General features: G+C 38.5%; 2 protein-coding genes across 2 annotated transcripts in view; one reads left to right on the plus strand and one right to left on the minus strand.

Annotated features, from left to right (window-relative positions):
• puf (ubiquitinyl hydrolase 1 puf) overlaps positions 1-10,120 on the minus strand; it is a 101,119-nt gene extending 90,999 nt beyond the window's left edge. The window contains exons 1-4 of the mRNA XM_089246064.1: positions 9,903-10,120; positions 6,501-6,591; positions 3,855-4,314; positions 2,225-2,374 (exon numbers count right to left, since the gene is read on the minus strand). Of these exons, the coding sequence (XP_089102190.1) occupies positions 2,225-2,374; positions 3,855-4,314; positions 6,501-6,591; positions 9,903-9,945 (744 nt within the window). The 5' untranslated portion in view covers positions 9,946-10,120. The remainder of the gene's footprint in view (positions 1-2,224; positions 2,375-3,854; positions 4,315-6,500; positions 6,592-9,902) is intronic.
• Positions 10,121-19,248: 9,128 nt separating this feature from the next.
• mus81 (mus81 structure-specific endonuclease subunit) overlaps positions 19,249-24,439 on the plus strand; it is a 30,023-nt gene continuing 24,832 nt past the window's right edge. Inside the window, exons 1-3 of the mRNA XM_089246065.1 lie at positions 19,249-19,558; positions 22,434-22,506; positions 24,295-24,360. Of these exons, the coding sequence (XP_089102191.1) occupies positions 19,433-19,558; positions 22,434-22,506; positions 24,295-24,360 (265 nt within the window). The 5' untranslated portion in view covers positions 19,249-19,432. The remainder of the gene's footprint in view (positions 19,559-22,433; positions 22,507-24,294; positions 24,361-24,439) is intronic.

Below are 24,439 nucleotides of genomic sequence, written 5' to 3' on the forward strand. Positions count from 1 at the left end.
TTACGCTACTGCAAGGTTTAGAGAATGCATGAGCTTGCCGGACGCAACTTCAGCGATGGCTTACTGAAATCGTTGTGGTTAGCGCGACTCTTCGCTAACATCCAAGCTATACTAGCTGCTTCAACAGCTCGCTACGGTTGCAGATAAAATCACAGAGTTGACCATTCCACATGTCTGTTCGGCATCTAGTCAATTTGAGAATGAAGTCAGTCAATCACTGGAGCAACAAGTTGCGGCTTTGACAAAAGAGCTGAGTGAGCTGAAGGCAGCTATTCACACTTCACAGTGGCAGCCTAGACCTCGTTTCCATAGTAAGAAACAGTATTCTCGCTGGTAATTCACAAGCCCTTGCCAATGTCAAGGAAGCACTTTGCAACGCTACTTTGCTCGTCCATCCAAAACCAAACGCTTGCATTTCTCTCATAACAAATGCATCGGACAATGCCATCGGTGGCTACAGCCAGAACATGACGGCATGATTCAACCCCTCAGTTTTTTCTCTCACACGCTCTCCCAGTCCCAAGTAAAATACAGTGTGCATGACAGAGAACTTCTAGCTATTTACAGTGCAGTCAAACATTTTAAATGATAATTAGAAGGACGTCACTTTACCATTTATAGTGATCATCGTCAATTGATGTATGCCTTCAAACAAGACCCGAATAAAGCTTCGCCTCAACAACTATGGCAATTGAGTCATATTGCAGAATTTACTACTGATATCAGGTATATTCCTGGACAGAAAAATGCAGTTGCTGACGCTTTGTCACGCATTGCAACTATTGCTTCTCCATCACCAATCCACTACGATATGATTGTCGACTCTCAATGTAACGATGAATTGTGTGAAGTCCATCAAAGCTCATAATTGAAGATCGTCACAAACTTAGTTTGTTGGACAGTAGTATTACAAAACACTTGTTTTGAAGACAAGCTTTTGAATCACTCCAGACGCTTTCTCATCGAGGTGTCAAAGCTACCACCAAGTTGGTTTCTCAACGTTTCATCTGGCGCAACATGAAAACAGATTATCAGACGTGGACTGAACATGCATTTTATGCCAGCGTTCGAAAGTTCACACATTCATTCCCCTCTCGCCAAATTCAAAGTACCAAACAACAGATTTCAACACATCAATCTTGACATAGTTGGCCCACTGCAATAACGCCAAGGCTCACAGTACCTCCTAACAATGATAGACAGATATTCCAGATGGATCAAAGCCTCACCTATGCCAAATAAAATTGCTGGAAAAGTCACCAAAACCTTTATTGCAACCTGGTTTGCCAGATTTGTTGATCACACAGATCTTACGTGTGATTCGTTAACACTATCCCCATGCTCAATCTCAGATATCCAATGTTTTACAATTAGTTTGAAACCTTTATGGAGAAAATTGACTCTCCTCCAAGATGCCATTTCGACCTGAACACTCCAGCCATCAGACAGAAAAAGCATTAGGAAATGCATGGTAAGGTCATTTTGACCCCACAGAAACTTAGATCAATAATATACAGGGAGATAGTAGAACTACATAATAAATTTGTCAAACACATATAAACAACTAGCTTGAAAGGTAGTGAAAATAAGATGGCCCAAATGCATTTCTTTTTTCAAGAGGTGGCAAGATGAGCAAATAAGTGAAGTCGAGATGGCCCCTCCATACCAGTTAAGGGGTTAATATGCTGCAGCAAATTGTTGGGGGGAGGACCACTGTTCATACAGTCTGAAAAGATGGTTTCTGATAAAATTATAGTGAGCAATCTTGCAAAGTCATTGCATCTTAGGTGGTGCAGCAGAATCGCTGCATACAAAAAAGGACAACAAGTTTGAAATTTTCTTTTTTTTAAAAAAGTGAAAATTCACTTTTTCATATTTCCCACTTCAGTAGGCCTACATGCTGTTATATTTTATGTCAAAAAAGGCATCATTCTGTAGTGTCTAGTAAAAGTCATACATTTATTAATTCCTGCATAGAAGTCTAGGCCATTTTTTTTTTTTTTTTTTTTTTGCTGTTTTCTAATAACTAGCTTTTGTGACTATTATATTTTTTGCATGAAGCGATCAGTATGTTATCAGCAGTGCTTACTTTATATAATGTAAAGTTAGTTTAAATATATTTTTACATGAAAAAAAAATGGCGCAGGTTTGAATTCTGATTGGAAATTTAAAAAGTAGACCAAAACAAATTCTGTATAAAATACCTTCCAATAGATAAACTTACATTTGAAATTATCGTGACCATGGCATGAGCAAGAGTCATTGATAATGTTTCTGGTTTGGCATCCTGGAAGCATGAGGTAAACATTCTTAACCCACCTCTGTCACAGAAGAAACAAACATTGCGAAGAAGATACATAGGAATGTCCATGTCCTTTAAAAAGTTTCAAATTTGAAATAAACAATGAGAATTCGCACCAAAAAAAATATATGCAATAATTTTTTTACATAAATTAAGTGTATATACAAATACAAATACAACGCCACAACAGGCAAATTGCCCAACGAGGTGGCTGACTTAAGAACATCTATATATATAATATATATATATATATATATATATATATATATATATATAAATTTATATAAAAACACTCCCAGATTTGGTCCACAATATGCATACTCAGATTCTTCTAGGGGAATACACCAGGGTTTAAGCTGGATAAAAAATTCCTTTCGCAAAAAAGCGAAAGTTGAGGGAAAAGCTTTAGCAAAATGCTACAATGCTAATGTAATCATTGATGGTTAGATGTCTACTCGTTGCGTACCTCCTGTACACATTTTTGCGAAAGTGGCTACTACTTTTTTTTTTTCGCATTTTGCGAAAAATGAGTCCGTAGCTTAAACCCTGGAATACACCCGTTTTTTGCTTTTCTTCCATATAAAAATTGGATACAACAGCATCATCACAGCTTCCAGTCAAGAAAGATTGATGAAGTATGGTACAAGTATCTCTGATGTACCAAAAGATGAAAAACGAGCAGCCAATTCGTTACTTGTCTCGTAATTTGTTGTCCAATTAGCATTACATGGAGGCTCAGTAAATCCCTCAAAACAATGCATAGTGTGTGCAGTATGAGCACAGCCTCATAAAGCTTTAATAATTCGGAATATTAGCCAGAAAACACAAATCTCAGGCAAAAAATAAATATTTCCTTTTAAAAATATTTCTTGTGAATGTCTTGTCTCGTAATTTGTTGTCCAATTAGCATTACATGGAGGCTCAGTAAATCCCTCAAAACAATGCATAGTGTGTGCAGTATGAGCACAGCCTCATAAAGCTTTAATAATTCGGAATATTAGCCAGAAAACACAAATCTCAGGCAAAAAATAAATATTTCCTTTTAAAAATATTTCTTGTGAATGTCTTGTCTCGTAATTTGTTGTCCAATTAGCATTACATGGAGGCTCAGTAAATCCCTCAAAACAATGCATAGCGTGTGCAGTATGAGCACAGCCTCATAAAGCTTTAATAATTCGGAATATTAGCCAGAAAACACAAATCTCAGACAAAAAATAAATATTTCCCTTTAAAAATATTCCTTGTGAATGTCTTGTCTCGTAATTTGTTGTCCAATTAGCATTACATGGAGGCTCAATAAATCCCTCAAAACAATGCATAGCGTGTGCAGTATGAGCACAGCCTCATAAAGCTTTAATAATTCGGAATATTAGCCAGAAAATACAAATCTCAGGCAAAAAATAAATATTTCCTTTTAAAAATATTTCTTGTGAATGTCTTGTCTCAAAAAAGAATTTAAAATGAAATTCATTGATACTGATTAACTTTTGTTACTCCCTAGCTATTATAAGTATGCTAACTCATTCATAATAAAAATGTTTGGTAAACTCACTTCCAGCTTTGAATGCATGCTGTGCTTGAAAGCCATATAAAGAGGGAAATTTAAGAGGAACACTTTAGAAAAAAAGCTAAGAATCTTCTCTTTTTCTTCGATGGCCCAAGAGCTCCAGTCCTCCTGCAACAATGAGTTTTCTTTCTTTTCTTCACGAGCATCAGCCGATTTCCCATGTTCAGAAGTCTCCACTATGGGAATGACCTTTTGATGTTCTTCTGTGGTAGAATTTGTCTTTCCCAGTGTTGAGTTCCCTACTTCATTAACAACATCAATTATGGCGGAGGAATCTTCCACAGAATCATCTTTTTTCTCTTTTTGTTCATGCTGCTGACTATTGGCATCTTTCACTTCCTTGGAAATTTGGTGCAATATTTCTACCACACTCAATGCCAAACCTTGAACAACAGCGTTGAATTTATCGAAGTTTTTCGGATCTTTGAAACAACAAGTACACTGCCTGTAAATGACAAAAATATGAACATGTATTGCACAACTTGTGATGCATCTTCAAATCTGACTATTACTACTACTTAACCGAATATGCACCTAGTACACATTCCTCTATAGAATTTATAACGAATCGGCACATGCTGGAGAATGTGTGTTCTGAATGTATGCGCTTGGCCCTAACATATTTATGTTGTTGAGTTGCGCTTGTTTAGCATTCATGCTGCCATCTGTCTTCCATTTTGTGAAGTAAAGATGGAAATGATTGCATTTTCATGTTTTGTCAGTATTGTGTTGTAGACCTGCCTGCTCTCTGCTGAGAGATTTTTTCAAATGGGAGACCGGATCACATTTGTGTTTCGGAGCTGGAAAACCACAGAAAGCCAACTATAGCCGATCAACACTGTGCCGTCAACAGGGTTTGAATTTGGATCCTCAGAAGGAGAGTCCAGTAGTCTTCAAATCAAACTAGCAAGCGAGATAAAATTATCTGATACAACAAACAAATTACTTCAGAGATTAAAAAATATATACAGTCAAACCTCGTTAGTGCATCACCTGGTTAACATGTCACTCCACTTATCAGGTCACTTTTTGGAAGTCCCAATTGTCCACCGGCAGAAATTGGCACAGGGGTATGGCATACTCCGTTTAACGAGTCACTCCGCTTACTAAGTCATATTTCTGCTCTCCCAAGACTGACTCATTAACGAGGTTTGACTGTATATTCAAGATTAATTGATACTGATCAGGACAGCTGGATCCCTACTAGCACCATCAGGACACAATACAAATATAACAATTACCAATTAGAAAACCAGTCACGCCTTATGTAATGGTAGGAATTTCAACAATTTAAAAAAAAGGTTTCTATTTAAATCACAAGCACAAATAAAAATGCTAGATTACCATTAAAAATGGCTTTAAATAACTCCAATTTGAAAAAGCACATCAACAATCATCCCACTAATGAACTGGAATTTGTATTCCTTATAAATGGGATAAAAATTCTATCATATGTTAGAAGAGAGTCTTCCAAACTTGTTTGTTTCATCACCAAACGTCTCTGGAATTCTCCCCCCCCCCCATCAACCTCCTTGCTAAGCCAACCTATAGCCTATAGGAGCCCATGTTGTATCTGTAGCTTCTACTGCCCCCCACTCTAAAGGCCTGTTTACAAGGGTTAAATAATTTAGTAGTTAGTTAAATTTTAAGTCATCAAGTACTCTGTCCTAACGCAAATAATCAAGTAGTGAATGATCATTAGATGATACAAGGCCATGTCCACTGGCACATAGTACCCACTTAATCAAAAATAGACTGAATTCTATTCTACTTAACCAGTAAATCACTCACCCACCTGTAATGTAACAAGCTACTCACTAGCTTGTTGCAAACCTAACCTGTGTAAACAGGCCTTGTTGGTATAAATTTCAAAGCACTTGACAACATAAAATTTAATTAAAAATACTAATTCATTCAACACGTAAGTGGGCCTCAGGACCTTAAGTGTTCACTCAAAGTTACAAACTACTACATAATATTACATACTTTTTAACCTTTTGTGTTCTATAAAGACCCTTTGTGCTAATAAGACAAAAGCCAGGAAGCGCTTTGAGAAATTCTTGTTCAGTCAATAATATTCTTCAATATTTTCTTTTGTGTAATTAATGGTCCATAAATTTTTTTTTTCAACAAGAAGTGTGGAAAGAAACAAGCCAAAAATGTGTGCCCGATTGGCTGTTGAGAATGTGTGGCATGGTTATAATGGAAGAGTACTGTAAATTCAACACAGTAATGTAAATTCAATATGCTAACTGTTTTCTTATTCAAGCTTATGGACACCCTGAAATCTCTGTAAGGACCGCTGAAGTGGTACATGGATCCCTAGGTAAGATGCTCACTGGAATTTCAAGTTTGAGATTGAATGCTCAAACGCACAATAGGCCCCCTTGAGCCCAAAAAAAACTGAATTCATTATTGAACTGTTTTCTCCTTCTGCCTTTTTAGGCCTCAGTATCAAATTAATCATTGAACAAAGGCCTAGATAGAAAGAATGATCACTAAAATTGTGCCATGCAAAAATGTGTAACTTAGAATAATGTTTAAGAATTATTAATCTTCCCCCTAAGTCTGAATTTAAAATTCAAGGGTTTTGATAGTTTTGAAGAAAAAAAAAACCAATTGTTCAATTACCTCTGCATCCATGCCTGAACATAAACACAGAGACTGTTCATCTCCTGCCGATAAAGATATCTCTGTTCACCTTTCTTTGAATCATTTTCATCTGAAATGAATATAAAACGAGTATACAAAAGATTATGCATAACGTAATGAAAACTACATTACATATTTGGAGAAGATTGGATACAATGATTTTTACATATTTTCACCAAAAAAAGCTAGATAAAGTACATTCCATAAAAATAGGAAGTATGTCTGAAAGGAAGGTGTTAAGCACTCACTCTCCTCCTTAGTCTGCCATATCAAGGCACCTCTGATAAGGATTACTAGAGTTTCAGATGATTTGCTAAGATGACTGATCATATTTGCCAAGATGTAATCTCTCCATTTTTGTCATCTTGGCAGTAACCTGTCCGTGGTAACTGCAAAAATGGTTACACCCATGGAACATTTGTTTGGATATTATTGAGTATTTTGGATTTATTGGAATGTACATTGATTTCGTATATCCAAATGAATCCAAAATACCCATCAATATAAAAAAACTATATTCCATGAGATTGTAACCATTTTTGCAGTATATCTGGACTGCTGCTGTTTGGTCATCATGCTGTGGTCTCATCATGAGGTTCCAACCCTGTGGCCAAACAGAGGTGGTGGTCAACTGAAGTCAAGTTTTTTGCAGTTTACTAACTACGTGACATGAATTTGAACTGGTCGTTCATTTGAAAAAGTCTCTCCGCATTGAGCAAGCAGACCTTCAACATACTTACATAATGTGGAAATTCAAACCTTTACAATCTTTACTTCAAAACATTGAAGACAGATAGCAGCACTAGCAAGAACACGAAACAGATACAACTCTGACAACATAAATATGCTATGGCCATGCGTTTTCCTGCAAAATACTTTCATGCATGTACTGATTCGTTAGAAATTGTTCTGAGGAATGTGTATGAGGTGCATGTACTATGAAGTAGTAGTATATTTGGTATAGGGTGATAATCTTATATAACAATAGTTTCATATGCAATGACAGTTGCGAAAAAAAAACTGATATTACTTTCTGGTAATCTTTACAGTATTAACAGATCACATTTACAATGATGGATGCTATATAACAGTATGTTTCTCCAGTCGAACTTCTGGGTATTGCAATGAAGGTGTTTCACTGTATATTAGATTCTTACATTTATCAGGAGCAAAAGCAAGGGTTTTTTCTTCAAGTAAAAAAAGGTCTTAATGGTTTTTTTTTACTTTTCTGTGACTTAATTACCCCTTCTCATGTTGGAAGACACCCTCATAAAATCAGAAAATTTTGTACCATCCTGAAGCACTAATTCACTAAATATAGGAAATTAAAGGAGCCAATACAGATTTTCTGGTCGCCATGGCGATCTGAAGAACCAGACAAGACCTCGACTCTGTCCCTTGAGGGATCACATTTACAATGATGAATGCTATATAACAGTATGTTTCTTTACGTCCTTCACCCGATTGGGTAAAAAGTTCACCATGTCGTCCGCAACAGGCCATGGCGATCTGGCACCTGGGATGTCTGTCTTAACTAGACCATTTCATACTGCACACTGCCCAGGCTTCATCAACAACTGTCAATTTTAGCCATTGCCCCAGATGACAGTTGCCTTAACAACATACATGTACCTCGTATATATTCCTTTCCATAATTTCCAACAAATAGGTACATACTGGAATGTGTTGTGTGTGTGTGTGTATATATACATGGCCCTAATGCATTTATGTTGTCAGAATTATTCATGGTTCATGTTCTGGTGCTGCTGCCACCTGTCTTCCATATTTTGAAATGTAAATGACGGATGCTTGAATTTTCTATCTTATTTAAGTAATTTACGGTCTGTCTGCTCTCTGCGGACAGATTTTTTTCAAATGGAAGACTGGTTTGCATTTGCACCTTGAGATTGAAAAACGCTTTAACTACGGTGAATTTAAACATCTCTTATCGATGTAACATAATGCATGAATGCTATAACACTTTGCTACAAATCTTGACTGGCTGAGCAGATAAAAATCCAAACATCTGACCAGACCCGTAACCAGAAATTTTGTGATGGGAAAAGAAGAAACATGATTTTGTCACATTCCCCCAGGGTTAATTTTGATCATTTCATGATAGTGATTTATGTTTCCTGCAAAATTTGCCACCCTTTTTACATTCCGAGAGATGCTAGTGCCTCTGAAGTAACACCAATAGTGACATAGTATACAAGAGCCATGACCGAAAATCAATCATATAATCCTAAGTACAAACCATATTGTTTTTAAAAAGATAATGATAAAAGATGAGTAAATCAGATGTATCAATGTAAAACTCCACCAGCTATTAATACAAAACTGGTGGAGGCTCCACCACCCCTTATATTTATGCTGCAGTCATAACACAATGCGAGCGCAGATCAGTCAGATGCAGCACCATCATCGGAGTGTTAAAGTTTGACACCCAGGACAGTTGCTCCCACAAGAGTTCCGGCCCTACATCTTGGCACATCCCATCTGCATGCATAAAGTGAACCTCTTGATAACAGACAATATAGAACTAACATTTTTATGAGCTAACAGAGAGTGTCTATTAATATACAGTATATATATTGAAATATATTAAGGCCATGTTTCAGACTTCAAAAGTGTCCATTAAAAAGAGGTGTCTGCTACTTATTGAAGTACATACTGTTCTCATATGCATTGGAAAAGCAAAGACACACAATAACCCTCATCTAATGCTATCAATTAATCTTTAAGAAATCAGAGAAACTGGATTTTAATGTAACACATCATCAGGGCCGTTTTAACAACATCACAGGGCCCACAGGGTGAAGTGATGTCTTGAGGCACCTACCCAGCTTGAAATGCCTGTCTACCGATTTCTATACTCTAGAAAATCATAGCAGGAAATCTCATTATGACGAGGCCTCCCCAATGCATTTAGATTCCCAGGACCATGCCGAGTGAACCCATGCACTAAGATGGCCTTTTACAGCGTAACAAAACATTCCATCATCTCATGAAGGTAGAGGGAGCCCTCCACAATTTACCAACACTAAAGAAAATAACCGTTAATATGAACATTATTCAACGATGGTATTTCCTTGCACTGTTAATCAGACATTCTTGTACCGCACACCATCTTCGTTATTTCCGCACAGGTATCAAAACAAACGGGATATAAACACATCAACTTGAGCACCATTTCTCGACCACACTCCACCACAACGACGTTCCGACCACATGGAATTGGGATTACGAGATCGATAACGGAAGATGACCACAGTGCTCGTCATCCCCCGCTCTTTCATAAAAACAAACATAACGAACTGATAGCACGGAGAGAGGAAACCAAGAGCACTGGAGAACGTCTCTCCACGTTACTCTACTCACATTTTTGGAGGAGTTCGGCAACGTCGGAGCAGATGTCACACATTTCCACAAGGAGATACCTTTCATTGGGAATAAATAAGTTACAAGAAATGGCATTAAACAATGGAAGCAGCCATGAAATTAGATAATGCTTCGAAGTTTCCACGCGGAAAACAGAAACCGAAGAAAACAGTCGCCATCATGCCGCTTCCACGATGACTCTATTGCCAAACTTCTTTAGTAAAAAAAAACTAGTCTGAAATCTGATAAGAATAATTCACAGTTAAGGAAGACACGAAAACTACAGCGTTATATAGCTCGAAGCAGAAGAACATCTTATCATTCGATAAATTTAAATAAATACTAATTTGGTCTGGAAAACTCAGATAGAAAGATTTAGGTATATTTTTGCTATTAACAAGTCATTAGCATTATGTATTTTCGTATGTAACTTGATCACGTGACTTCTTAAACAATCGTGCCCATATTTGCTGAAGACAAGAACTGGACATTGAGATAATCGAGAAAATGTGCTAATTGCCAGTCACTAAATAAAAGAAGTGCCGATGATGGGGAAACCACCAAAACTTAATAATTCTCTGCCAAATAAATTTGTTATCAGCGGGGAAAATAATGGGTTTAATTTCCGTTCAATCTTCCAAAATCACAGAAAACATTATTTATCTCAAGGGTGTCCAACCACACGCCATGGTGTCACGAGTGGCACGCAGAGGTTTTTCAAAAATTAAAGAAAGTCTATTTCATTTTTCAATCGAACGAATTCTTTCCAATAATTCGGATCAATCTTTTTCTAATGATTCGTAGCTTTGTAGGCTACCACAAACCCATTTTTTTAACAACTTTACAATCGAGGGCGTAATATTGCGTCTAAACGCCTGTGAAATAAACTCAAACAAGCTCTCTGTGTTTTCTTTGATTTCTCCTCATCATCGTAAGGCTTTGTTGTAACATTGGGAAGTTGTTCTTTTTACCTTCCTTTTAGTATTTCTATACTATTACCAGTGACCCTTTTCCCCCACATATAATGTACGCATCCTTTTTACCATATACATTAAGAGCAAAAGATAACAGGTGGGTGAGGGAGAAAAGAGAGAAGTCTACTTCATATACCTACTCTCTCTTATCTATCCTATCTTATCTCTGTACTTTTTTCATTTCATTTGTTTTTTCTTTCTTTTTCTTATACTTTTTTTTCTTTCATCTTTTTCCCTTTCTTTAACGTGCTGTTAGGTTAGGACAAGATTAAAATATATTTATCGCCCATTCGTTAAATAGGGGGAAATCTGAATTTCTCGCCAATTCCTTGCAAGCGAAGGGGTAAATTAATTATAGTAATTACTTTTTTATTCAATGGGTTTCTGTTTGGATTTTCGTCTTTGGGGTCACAGTTACTGTATGTTCCACACGTACGGGATTCAGAGACGTCTGCATAGAGGGCATACATTGTATTATACATCCATGAATTACTGGAAGGGGGGAGGGGTCAGTCTGCTTGCAAAGTATGTTGGAAAATGGGATCCAAGAAACCTGATCCCTCAGATCCCAGTGCCCATGCCAAACATACTGTAGGTAAGATGAACTCCTGAAGGAGGGGGGGGGGGGGGCTTAAGTGCTTCTTACGATAGAACATGGGTGACTCGGGGTTGCTTGAGTTCCTCAGTTCTCCTGGTAAGATGAACCTCTATCAATACTTAATCTGCATTGCAGTAATCGAATTTGCGACTCAGAAATGGAAACAGTTTTCAAACTCAAAAGAGTGACAAGATGAACATCATGAAAATAAGAGGACAGCCGAACAATATTTTTGAGGTATGAAAAATGTCCATGTCTCGTAAAAACGTGACGCATAGTCTGGATGATAAAATTCACAGAGTGGCACGAGCATCGAAAATAATCTTAATTGTTGCACGGCTTGGAAAAAAGGTTGACCACCTCTGATTTATTTAAAGATGATGTCACTCTTCACAAATTTTCCCATTGCTTCTGTAGCGTAGGGGTCCAACCAATACCTCCTATATACTACGGCAAGCTATCTAGGAGGTATTGGTCTAACGCGGTAAACCACCTATGTGACGACGTGGGTTCGTTCCCCGAAGAGACAATTGTGCTTTCTTTCCTGAATTATTTTTTCTTATTGAAGAAAAGGAAGGCACCACCCACGCTTCTTTGCCCGTCAATCAACATTTATCGATGCGTTAACACGGCACTGAGCAACGGCAGAGTGCAGCAGGTTCAATCGCGAGGCCCCGGGTTCGAACCGCACCGTCGCCGCAGTGGTGGTCAGCTGAAGTTTGTTTTCTCTGGTTCCCAACTTCGAGGTGCGAATGTAAGCCGATCTCCCCATTAAAATGGATGCTATCGTGCTATCATGGTTGTTGAAGTTGATTGACTGAGGTTGTTTTTCTTTGGTTTTCCAACTTCGAGACGTGAGTACGAGTCGATGTTCAATTACAAAATGTCTCTCTATAGTAAATAATGAAGCTGCTAATATTTAAAATTTAATCTCAATGTAGTCAACCTTCGGTTTACGAACACCATGGTTTGCGACCAACGAAAAATGGTTCAGTTTACGGACTGATCTTGGTTTACGAACGCGTATAACGGCCTAAAGGAAGTCGCGAAGGAAACATATTTCAAAAGTCTCAGATTACATTTTTCCCCCGACAGAATTTGGTTAAAGAATTATATTTCATCAGAGTAAAATTCCTGCCACCTGATTCAGTCTTCTCATGCAGCCTATGGATCAGCAGGTCATTTCGAACTTTATGAAGCTGAGAAGAACTTTTTCCAAAAGTGTTTTGCAATAATATCTAAAATAGAAGTAACGGTCAGTAACTTCTCGAAAAACCTGCTCTGTCCTCCTAAAATTGCACTGTTCTTATCAACAAAGCTTGCCAGCAGTTGTCTTAGTAGGTTGTTACATAACTATCAATTTGACTTGGAGTATATTTTGTGGATAAAGAAAACCAAATAGCGTTGTAAGCGGAGATTTTCAGGATTTTGACTCTGAGATTATAAATTATACATATTGTTACGAAAATTATGTAGAAAGTCTTTTTTTTCTCTTGTATTACGTCATTTTCCGCCTGTAAATAATCATTAATGCATTTCTCTGTAATTCTCGCCAAATTTATGACAAACTTGGCAAGTCTGGCTGCAGCGATAATGTCGGTGATGTCATAATGCCAAAAGAAGTGTAAAGATGCTACGAGAATAGAGTAGAATTCTCTCGACCCTTTTTTCGTCCGTATATAATCGCCGTCACTGGAGAACTAAAAAACAGAATTTTGTTGAGATTTCTTATTTGTAGATCGTTCTTTGTTTTCAGCGTGTTTCGTCGAAATCACTGCTTATGAATACATGTAATAGCTGTTCTGTAAAATAAGTCTGTGTTGTCCATGAAATTGCTTCGTGCTTTGCTATTTTGAGTGCTTGTAAGCAAGGAGGAAAGAATAACAGGAGGTGACATCAGGCACGAAAATTGAAGCCGTTGTGGCAACCCTATGGGCTGACAAGTAAGCCCAAACAAACCGCTCTTTTCCCTATACTAAACGTGTTTTGCCAGATCGAATTCTTTTAAAATATTAATAATTAAATAAATTTAAGCACCATGACTATTTAATGCGTCTTCAGGTAATCTACATGATCCAATAATGGGGAAAGATAAAAGTTTATCCTTGTATAAGGGGTTTTTATATTTTTAATTTATTTTTGAAAGGGGAAGATCATTTTTCACTCTCAACTAGTCATATGTTTTTATTTCAGTGCCTTCAATTTATTTTAAAAATTCGATGTATCACATTAATGTCAAAGAGCATTTTGCAGCCCCCGTGCCTCAAAGTACTGGAAGTGCACGAGCGTCCTCCGCCACTGTGTATTTATGGTTTTGCTGCCTGTAGGGTGTACAAATTTCGCCACCCTTCTTCCGTTCCACTCTCATGTTCTTGAATACGTATTACTGAAATATATGCCGCCCATCCGAACCTTCCGCTATGTAAATGTAATATTGAGAAAAAAAATATTAAAAATAAAAAAAACTTTTTTTACGAGCCGCGATAAGTCATCTTTCTGGCCTATAGTATTTAGGAAAATAATCACTTGGGCTGTTTTTTCCCCCCTCTTCATTTTGTACCTATTACTTTGCTTTTAAAGTGATATGTGTACGAAAATTTGAAAAAAAAAAAACAGTTTCGAATTTAATTTGAAATCTAAAATTGTCTGTGCTCGAGTTTTTGTTGTTCTACCTGGACCGGAAGTATTTCCACAATATCCTAATATAAACAGCCGAAAGGCATTATATATGCTAATGTTTTGCATATATAATGTTTTCCGCAAAAAAAAAAAGTCAGATTTTTTCAAACACCGCTTGTTCAAGTGTCTTTAAACATTGTGTCTCTCTCAGCACTGAGGTATTACATGCTTTGGCATAATTTTTTTTAAATTAAAATGCCGAGAAGGAATTTTGGGGCACAAGATATGGGTAAATTTTGGTTATTTTTGCAAAAGGTTCCATGCTGTTGAAGTTAATATTCGAAAACAAATAACAGCTAAAATTGTAAAAGCTCTCGTTCAATTGTATAAATATATCCACAGAATTTCAGGGGGAAAAATCGAGCTCCTAAAGTGAATATTAAATTTTTAAATGATTTTTAAAAACGGGGATGTTTTTCATAGGAAAGCGTGGGAAGCCACGGTTTGTGTGGGCTTACTTGGTCCCTTTAATAGAGCGATCACTGGCTTCATCTGGCAACTCAGATTCCCCATGCTTTCTCAACGGACGCGCTTGTCGCGTCACCTCCTGTTATTCTTTCCTCCATGGCTTGTGAGAGACATTATCCGGAACAATTTAGTGGCAGCGGTGGGATAATTCTTTTGCATTCATGTATTCACATTACGTATATGTACTCACATATTTACATGTATATTACATGGTGTAAATTTTTGTTTTAAAGCGGTCCTAAAGCCCTTGTAGGTATAAAGGACGTAAAATAAAATGTCACGTGTCTCTCACTATCATGGTGGGATAATTCAAGGACTTGAATGGTAAAACTCATTGGTACACCCCTGACCCGACACGAAGGGAAGGATTTGAATGGTAAAGATCAGGGAAATGCTCAAGGTCGAGATACGAGAACAGCTGAATCAGTTGATGACTGTTATGGGCCAGATGTAATTGGACATCGTCAAAGAGCTAAACAAATCTGCCGCCACCGTCAACACATCTATTGCTGCGTCAAAGATGATGTCAACACCTGCACTTCCACCGTGAATGACAAGATAGGGACCACGAGCGCAGCCGTCAACACGTGCATCGCTGCCGTCAAGGATGATGTCATCGCCATCAGCACCTCCATCCCCGAAGTTAGAGAATATGTCGTCAGCGTGAAGAGAGACATCGCCGTTGTCATCGCTGAAGTAAAGGACGACATCGCTGAGGTGAAAGAGGAGCTTTCCGAGGAGATGAACTTCGTCACTGAAAAGGAGGGGGGCAATGAACGCTGTCGATGAAAGCTCTCGAAGCGGATACAAGAGCTGGAAAAGAAAAATCTAGAGACTTTTTTTTTCTTCGGACGCTCACCAAGTCCTGTCGACCATAGCTGACGTCATCCGGCCGAACATCAAGACGGAAGAATATCGTGGTGGCATAGGACCCAGTTTGAAATGATCGCCTCTACGAGCGAATGGGTCTGTGTTCTCAAGGCCTTCCACTTAGCCGCCGCACTACGAGAGAAGCTGCCGAAGTGCTTCAGAGCTTCAGACACTCGCCTCTAAGGACCGATCCAACTATTCAGCCCTGACGAACGCCCTAAAGCTGAGGTTCGGAGAGAACTTGATAAAACATTTCCATCAGCTGCAACTGAAGACCAGGCAACAAAAAGCTGGAGAGATATAATAAACTTTCCCCCGATTTCCTATAGGTCGTAAGTCCTCGGCTGTACCTCCACTACGATTCCAGGACGAAATAACTGGATTCTAGACTCCCAAAAAGAAGAAAACAACACTTTATTTAATTTATTATCCAACACCTCCAACGAAACCGTCCTGTCTCTTCGGTCCAAACTTTTACATTAACCCTCTTTTCGAATGTCTCTAATCGTTCTCGTTTCCCTCTCTCGCGACTCCTGTTTCTCCTCGGCCTTTTTCCAACCTCTTTTCTCCTGAACCTTACAGATATTGCAAGAACTTGCCATGGGTATAGAAAGTCTTTCGCAGTTGGCTATCTCGATTGCCCACCGGAACGGACATCAGGGACGGATTGACCCTACAATACTTCGTCGATTCCGTCAAGGATCCGGACATCCAGCAGGCATATCGTCTGGGGTTATACAAGGGAGGGCGTGAAAAGTGTCCTCGTTTACGCCATAAAGTTCGAAGCATTCATCAAGTTTCGAGACGAGAGCGACGAGTGATCCGCGGTGTGGTTGTGAAAGACTACATCGGATATCATCAGGGAATTGCAGGAATTCCTGAAAATTACCAGGAACGACCGTGGAAATCGGAGAGACAAGCCCTTGGTGTGCTGAAAGTGACATGAAGATGACCACCTACAAAGATCCTCCCCGATGGTGGCTCCAAAGAAAGGGAACACCTCCTCGTAGCTCTGAGCTGTTGAACTGAAAAGCGGCCATCTCGCGGGGCGGAGGTCGCTGCAAAGAGGGGATGCCCCATCAAGTATCTACCATATCTCACAGCTGCACGACAGAGATCATGGAATGTATGTGGAAGGTGAAATTGACGGATTTCCTTGCCGGATGGTCATCGACACCGGAGCCAACGTGGGCATCGTCCGGAACCGATTTGGTTCACAAATTCCGATGATGACTTCTGTACGTGGCATCTTTACTAACGCTACAGACTGTCATCGGGGACAAAATGACTGTACACGGAAGATGGAAGTCTCGGTGGATTTCGCTGCTGTCTCCTACCATCACACTGTCTTCATGGCTGACATTCAAGATCCGTGCTTTATTGGGCTGGACTTTCTGCGGAAATATGAAATCTCTGTGAACTGGCAAAAATAACAAGCTGCACATGCCAAACGAGCACGTCACGCTATTTAGATGTGACAACGAAGAGTTTCTACCACGGAAAGTACTGGCGATCGAGACTTCCGCCTAGAACAGAATGCATCATCCACGGGACAGCTAAGACGGCCAAAGACATCCAGCTTGAACTGGTAGATTTTCATAGTGAAAGCAAGAATGGCCTGTTCATTGTCGCTGCTCTAGTGGATTCATCGAGCAAAAAAGCTAGCAAGACGTCACGAAAGGCGGAGTTTTGGGAGAAACTGAATTTCAAAGTTCATTAACGAAAAATGAAATCAATTTTTATTGAGTCACTAATGAAAGTTGGGCCCAGCTTCGCGAGCCGTTATTATTTTCTTCTCGATAAACATGAACCGTATTTGATTAAATCAGAACCATAATATTTTTTTAGTAAATCAGTAAATGATAGCAAAGCTGAAAAAAAAAATGGATGGTTTTCAGACAGAAGCGAACACACAACCTTCGGCACGTGAGTCTCGTACCATAACCATTACTCCAACGGCGGATGTCGGCTTCAAGCACGATCAAATTCTATTGTTGAACGTCGCAAGCAAAAATTTCACCATGAGTGACGTAATGGTTCATCGCTCATTTCGGCCAATCACGATGCGCTAAATTTCTACGCAATGTAGCTAGAAATGTAGGGATTGCTTATAATCTTCCAGGTGACCTGCTGTTTGGGTGACTGCCAGATGCTCCTCTTCCACGTCGAGGGACTCCGGAAGCACCTTGAAGATGTGCATCGAATCGCCAAAGACAGGATCAACATCGGCTCCGAAAAGATGAAGTTTCGGGTATGATATCATATAGGAAGGACCCTACAAAGTTGTGAAAAAAACTGTACGATGTCGTGGTTCGATTCAAAAAGGCACCGTCTTCAAAGTGCAAAGTGGTCCACTTCAACAGGCTAGCTGCTTACCATAGTGTGTGATCGAATGTGACCCGCCGACTCAAGAACTGAATTGCCGGGACGAACAATTATAAAGAGGGGCGCGAACAATTTTACGAAAATTATATAAATAGTTACTATTTATCATGTACAGTCGAATCCCATTTTAACGAATACCGATATAGCGAAAATCTCGTTTTAACGAACACTTTTCTAACCCCCCAAATAAGTTTACATGGGAACAATGCTAGGTAACCTGGAATTCCTTTATAACGAAATTTCGTTTTAACGAAGTGATTCCTCCGGTTTCTTGGCGATCGTTATAACGGGATTTGACTGTATTATGTCATTTTTCGCCTGTAAATAATCATTAATGCATTTCTCTGTAAATCTTGCAAGACAAGACAAATAACCTGCCAAGTCTGGCGACAGCGACAATTTGGTGATGTCAAGCGTAAATAGAAGTTTAAAGATGTCACGAGAATAGGATAGAATTTTCTCGAAGCTTTTTTCGCCCGTATATAAGCGCCACCCCCAGAGAACTAAAAAGCAGAATTATTTTGTTGAGATATATTATTTGTAGATCGCTCTCTGTTTTTAGTGCGTTTCGTCGAAATCGCTGCTTGTGAATACGTATTGGACATTCTGTAAAATAAATCTGTGTCGTCGGTGAAATTATGTGTTTCGTGTTCCACATCTCGGGTGCTTGTGCGAGACACTACCCGGAACAATATTCACGAAACCAGACTTTGCCCTGGCATCGTTTTCGTTCTGTTTGCATTTCACTGTTTGCAATGTCTCTCATCTTTTGAATTATGGTTATTTTTCCAGTGTTGGTTCAATCATAATCATTGGTTACAACAGGAGCTCTTGTAAGAGTTCACACTAGGAGTCCCAGAAATAGATTAATTCATTTTACGTTGATCTCTATAGAAAAAAGGATTTCGGTTTGCGAACAATTCGATTTCGAATGGACTCCAAGAATTAATTAAGTTCGTAAACCGAGGTTTTACTGTATGAACAGAACAGACACAAATAATAGTCTTCCATACTGCTGCTTCCGAACTAAAAGGACAGATGGCAGCACTTTTTAGACATATGACAGGCACACTTCAGAATCAAACTTCACGTTCAAACACACTGTATACGTTCACCACATAGTTCCTAATTCGTTAGAACTTCCTCAGAGGAATGTTTACGTGGTATATGTGCCGTGTATACTAGTAGCAGCAGTGAAAGATGGTCGCAGTGTGACTGAAATATGATGTCATTCTATGTAATATGTTAACTGATGAAATGACGAAGTTTCCATTGATAGAATAACGCATATTTTGCTTGTCTTTTTGCATCGAAATATATATCAATGGTCAGGAATCATTTCATATTATTTATACTACAGGAGCTTCAAACACCTTCAATAACGTTCTCCTCGTGACTTCGATTACAAACTGAACTAGTGAGACACAAATCCGGCGAAAATTTTAAACATACTCTTCTGCGCCAACATCTTTCTCCTTGTTGGCGATTTTCTAAGATTAACAGGGTCGTCTGGCGAGAGAAATTTCAATATATAGAACTTTCCAGGGTAAATCACAATGTCTCATAAGATCCGTAAAAAAGTGAAATATAACAGCCCCAATCGACTCTTCGAACAATGGCTTGCGGAATGGCGGGACGAAGCTGCATCAAAGGGCAAGAGATCGCATCATACATATGCGAGAGTATGCTCATTTTTCTTTCATGTTGAGTGCATGTTGTGTTTTTTTAGATTATTGCGTTTTTCGTCATGAATTATTATATCGTTGACGAGTGGAGTCGTATTTACGGGGGGGGGGGTGTTAGGGGACTATGGCTTAGAGCATAGTTTTGCAACCTTTTTTCTCCCATCACCCCCCTCCCCCCCCAACACAATCTAACCCATAGGATCCTATGTTATACCCGTAGCTTCTACTGCCCCCTAGAACATTCCATCGCCCCGTTGGGAATCACTGGCTTAGAGCGACAAGTTCGAGGGGGGGGGGCGGCATATTCAAAAAATGAGTATTCAAGGTAATTACGCTAGAATGAGTGTCTAAATTTGTATATTTCCCAGGGAGGTAGAAATGTAAATCCGCTTCTGCCTAGAGAGTGAGGGGGCCAGGTTAGTGGATAACTGATTGAGTGACCTAGGGCATTTACAAGCATGTGAGTGACTAAAACAGAAACAGTGAGCAAGCATGTTAGGGACATAATGAGAGGTATTGGGTCAGTGAGCAACCAGTGAGTCTATAGAGAGCGAGAGACGAGAGTCCACAGTGTGCGTCTGACCTAGAGAATCTGCAAGCCTGTGGCCAACCAAAAGAGTGACCAAAGTTAATTCCCAATATTCTGTATAGGTTTTTGGCTGTGTCAAAACAACGGTATGTCACCATCATAATTCTTCCAGATCCTGAAACGTAGATGGCAGCACTGCACCGGCTTTTCTATACCAGCTTATTGTTGCCATTTTGTTTTGCTTGTGCAATTCGATTCATACTCGGCTGAGGTTATGTTGTCAATCTATTTTCAATAGCTTTGTAAAAACAATCGCTATTGTTTACCACAATGTCATAAAGACCCCCACACAGGATCTCTGAGAAAAGGCCTAACAATAATGAGAAATAGAGAGACGAGAATAGGATAAATGTTCATAGAAATATTTATTTACATGCATATGCCTATTTCATGATATTTAGTAAAAAAATTCTTTTCGGCATAAAAAGCTGTGTTTTTCTGGGTTTTTTATTTCCCTGTGTTTTTAACTGTTTTTGGGTTTTCTGGCAGTAACCCTAGCGTATATCGTCAAGGCAGGTTTGGCAAAAATAGTCGCAAAATCGTGGTATATATTGCAAATTAACAGTCTGCCTTCTCTATGGAGAGACTTTTTCAAATTAAAGACTTGTTTACATTTGCATCTCAAAATTAGAAAACTACAGAAAAACAACTTCAGCCAACTACTTCTGTGTCTAGAGATGGCTTTGCTGCCGGTGAGCTATGAAAACCTTACCTCTCTTCTCCCACTTTGTTCTAATTTTTTTCTTGGACACAAATTCCTCAAATGGTTCAATTTGAAAAAGTCTCTTCACAGAGAGCGGGCAGACGTTCAACACGATACATACATAACATGAAAATTCAAGCATTTGCCATTTTTACTTCCAAACATGGGCAGAGATATGCCCCCCCCCCCAGTGTCTACTTATCTAATGTATATAGATCATATATATCATGTATAGATATAGATCATATCTATCTATATTTGCATATATCTATGAATTGACATCATCATGCCCCCCCCCCCCTCCCAGACTTCACCTATGCATATAGAAATGTCCTCCCCACTTGTTAATACAAGATTCATTGAAAGACTGGTTATTTGTGGAGATAAAGATTACAAGGAAGAAAATTCATCACTGCCCCCACGGGGACTCGCACCCCAGTCTCTTGCTTGCCAGATGAGTGCTCTATCATCTAACCTATGGAAGCAGATAGAATATTTCAACCTTGGAGCATATATATATGTTGAAAGGCCATCTTTGCAACATGCATGTGGTCATCTGGTGGCCTATGTCATTCATGAGCTATTAGTTTATTGCTGCTGCCGTTCATGTACGGAGCCTTTCAACATATATATATACGCTCCAAGGTTGAAATATTCTATCTGCTTCCATAGCTTAGATAGTAGAGCACTCGTCCAGCAAGCAGGAGACCAGGGTTAGAGTCCCCGTGGGGGGGCAATGATGAATTTTCTTCCTTGTAATCTTCATCTCCACAAATAACCAGTCATTCAATGAATCTTGTATCTCCGCCTATGCTTCCAAAATATGAAATAGAGATGACAGCACAAGTACAACACAAAACAAAAATCACTCTTACAACGTAAATATGTGAGGGTTGTAATTTACACACACAGCACGTTCCTGCATGTAGGCCTAACCAATTCATTAGTAATTCCCTAAAGGAATTTAAGTGGCTTTAATGTTTTTGATTCAAGTTTTTAATAATAATGAAAGGTCTGATAAAAGTAAAGTGGTCTAATGAAAAGCAAGCTATGAGCAAGAGACTTGATAGAATGCTTTGAAATAAGTTCTACCAAATTCTACCAAAGTTTTAGACAATGGCTGGATTTTGATTTTATCGGTGCAAGGACCAATTTTTCAAAGTACTAAATTTTTAGACAATGGCAGATTGTGTGTATCTGACAAAAATATATTTGCATATCTTTGACGACACTGTATAATCCCTTATTGCAGGGCTGGACAAATCCTAGGTGCCAGGTCGCCATGGCGACTAAAAATTTGGTATTGGCATCTAAAATTTTCTTTGTGCAGTTACTGAATTGCAAGCTGAGAGCAGCACAAAATGTTTGAAATTTATAGCGGCATATCTGCCAACAAGAAAGTGGGTCACTATGCCCATAAAAAGTCAAAAAAGCTGTATTTTGGACCATTCGCTTCGGGTAAAAGTTTTTCTGGTGTGTAGATTTTTTTTAATTTGTCCAGTCCTGCCTTATTAGTATCTGCTATTGAATATATTCAATTTAATTTTTATTGTTTCCCCCCCCCCCTTTTTTATTTATAGGCTTTGAAGTCTCTGAAGAAATACCCATTACCTCTATCAAGTGGAAAAGAAGCAAAAATTTTAGAGAATTTTGGTAATAAGTTGAATTAGTATAACTAATGATATTGACATGAACCAGTTAGCTTATTAATGAACAAATTTGGCACATTTAACCCCCTAACAAAAAGAAATTGTACTCAGGCACATTGTACTGACTGCCTACATCTATACCAATGAAGTCGTAACCGGGAGTGCTTTGGGTGGTCAAGCACCCACACAAATTTGTAAAATGGGTCCCAGAGCATTCTCAGAATGAATTCATAAATCAAACTTTCCTACATGAAATCCAAACTGAGCACCCACAGGTTCAAAACACTTGCCCCTGATCTATACTGTAAGGTTGAGTGCAAATTTTTTTCTTTGGACAGATGTATTGAAAAGAAAATTTCAATAGAAATTATTTAATTAGAATAAATAAATGGCAAAACTCATATTTGTGAAAATTGACTACTGATATCTTAAAATGAAATTTTGTTATCGTGCCTCAAAGAATATCCAACTATGAGACACCACTGAATCTTATTTAAAATGCAGGTAGCATTTTCTTTTAAAAAATTTTTCTGAGGAGCTCGTGTTATGAAGCATTGCTGTGTAATTTGGAGCATGTCCATTCTAATAAATGCAATAGTTAATGTATGCTTTGATATTGAACCGACATAAAATAATTTACGATCTCTTCACGGGGCCACCTAAACAACTGACCCAGTAGCATAGGAGGAACTTCAGATGTATAGGAGGGCAGGTCCATAATTTCAACTTTTTCCGGGGGGGGGGGGGTGGCAAAGAACATATACTTAATATGTGTGTGTGTGTATACATATTTCATCTTGTTTGTCCATTTCTATTGCATTTTTCAAAGTATTTCTCACTATATACTGTATATTCTCACTGACATGCCATGTGTTAATCATACCTGTTGACAGTAAATCTAACTATTCTGACAATAAAGTTTTCATTTTCTAAGAAATACCCATGACATAAATTTCATCTGCTTTCATCCTGTTGTATCAGCCACCTGGAAGAATGTATGCAGCCGTACCCCGATATAACAAACTTATTCAATTAATTTTCTGCCAAAAATAAGGGTCAAACCCCTATTTAATAAATAAATAACCCTCCATATGCCAATTTTTTTTAACTCTCCTTAAATTTTTTTATTTATTTCTCATCACCCAAAACCACAATCCGTAGATTTGATTTCTCAGGATTCTTTCATTTTTTTTCATTTCATTGCTTCAGGACCTTCAACATTTCTTAATGGACAAACAAAAAAAGTGGGGAGTAGGAATCTTTATTACCCTTTGAGTAAAGGACTACAAAATTACCTTTTTGAGTAAATGAGGCAAAAATAAAAATAGTCATTTAGAGTGTGCATGGGAAGATTTCAGTGGTATTGTACACCAGTGACCCAGTGCCATCTTAATGCATGGGCCCACCCAGGCACCTCAAGAAAAGAGAGGGGGGCCTCACAAAAATGAGGACTGGTTGAAATTCTCGGGAATTTGCTAGGTAGGGCCACAGAAAAATCACTTGGGGGCCCCATAATAGTCTTAAGAGGCCCCAGAGTAAGTATTGTAAATTAGCCCTTCAATAAGCCTGCAAATTAGTAGGCAGGCATTTCTAGCCATGTTGTAGGTTCATGAACACAAATATACATACAGGGGCCTTTCAAAAAAAATTGTATCGGGTTCTGATTATATTTACAAAAATATATTTAGAATGCCTAGGTATTGCGTCTCTCCTCCTCCCCCATAATCTCCTCAATGTATATAAAAACACATTGCTTTTGCAAAACTATAATTCTTTTTTCTGAACCTTTCAGGAGACAAGATCTGCGCTATGTTAGATGAAAAACTCCAAGAGCACAAATTGCTTTCTTCTGGAAAAAGTGAGTTACACTAATAAATTGTAAAATGTCACTTACGGTATCTACCAAATAATGCATAGATAGTTATGATGTGCAAGAT

The sequence above is a fragment of the Pholcus phalangioides genome, unplaced genomic scaffold, assembly GCF_987345545.1.
Source record: "Pholcus phalangioides strain wild (caught in Gottingen) unplaced genomic scaffold, Ppha-v1.0 ptg000003l_1, whole genome shotgun sequence".
In the NCBI taxonomy this organism is placed as follows: Eukaryota; Metazoa; Arthropoda; class Arachnida; order Araneae; family Pholcidae; genus Pholcus; species Pholcus phalangioides.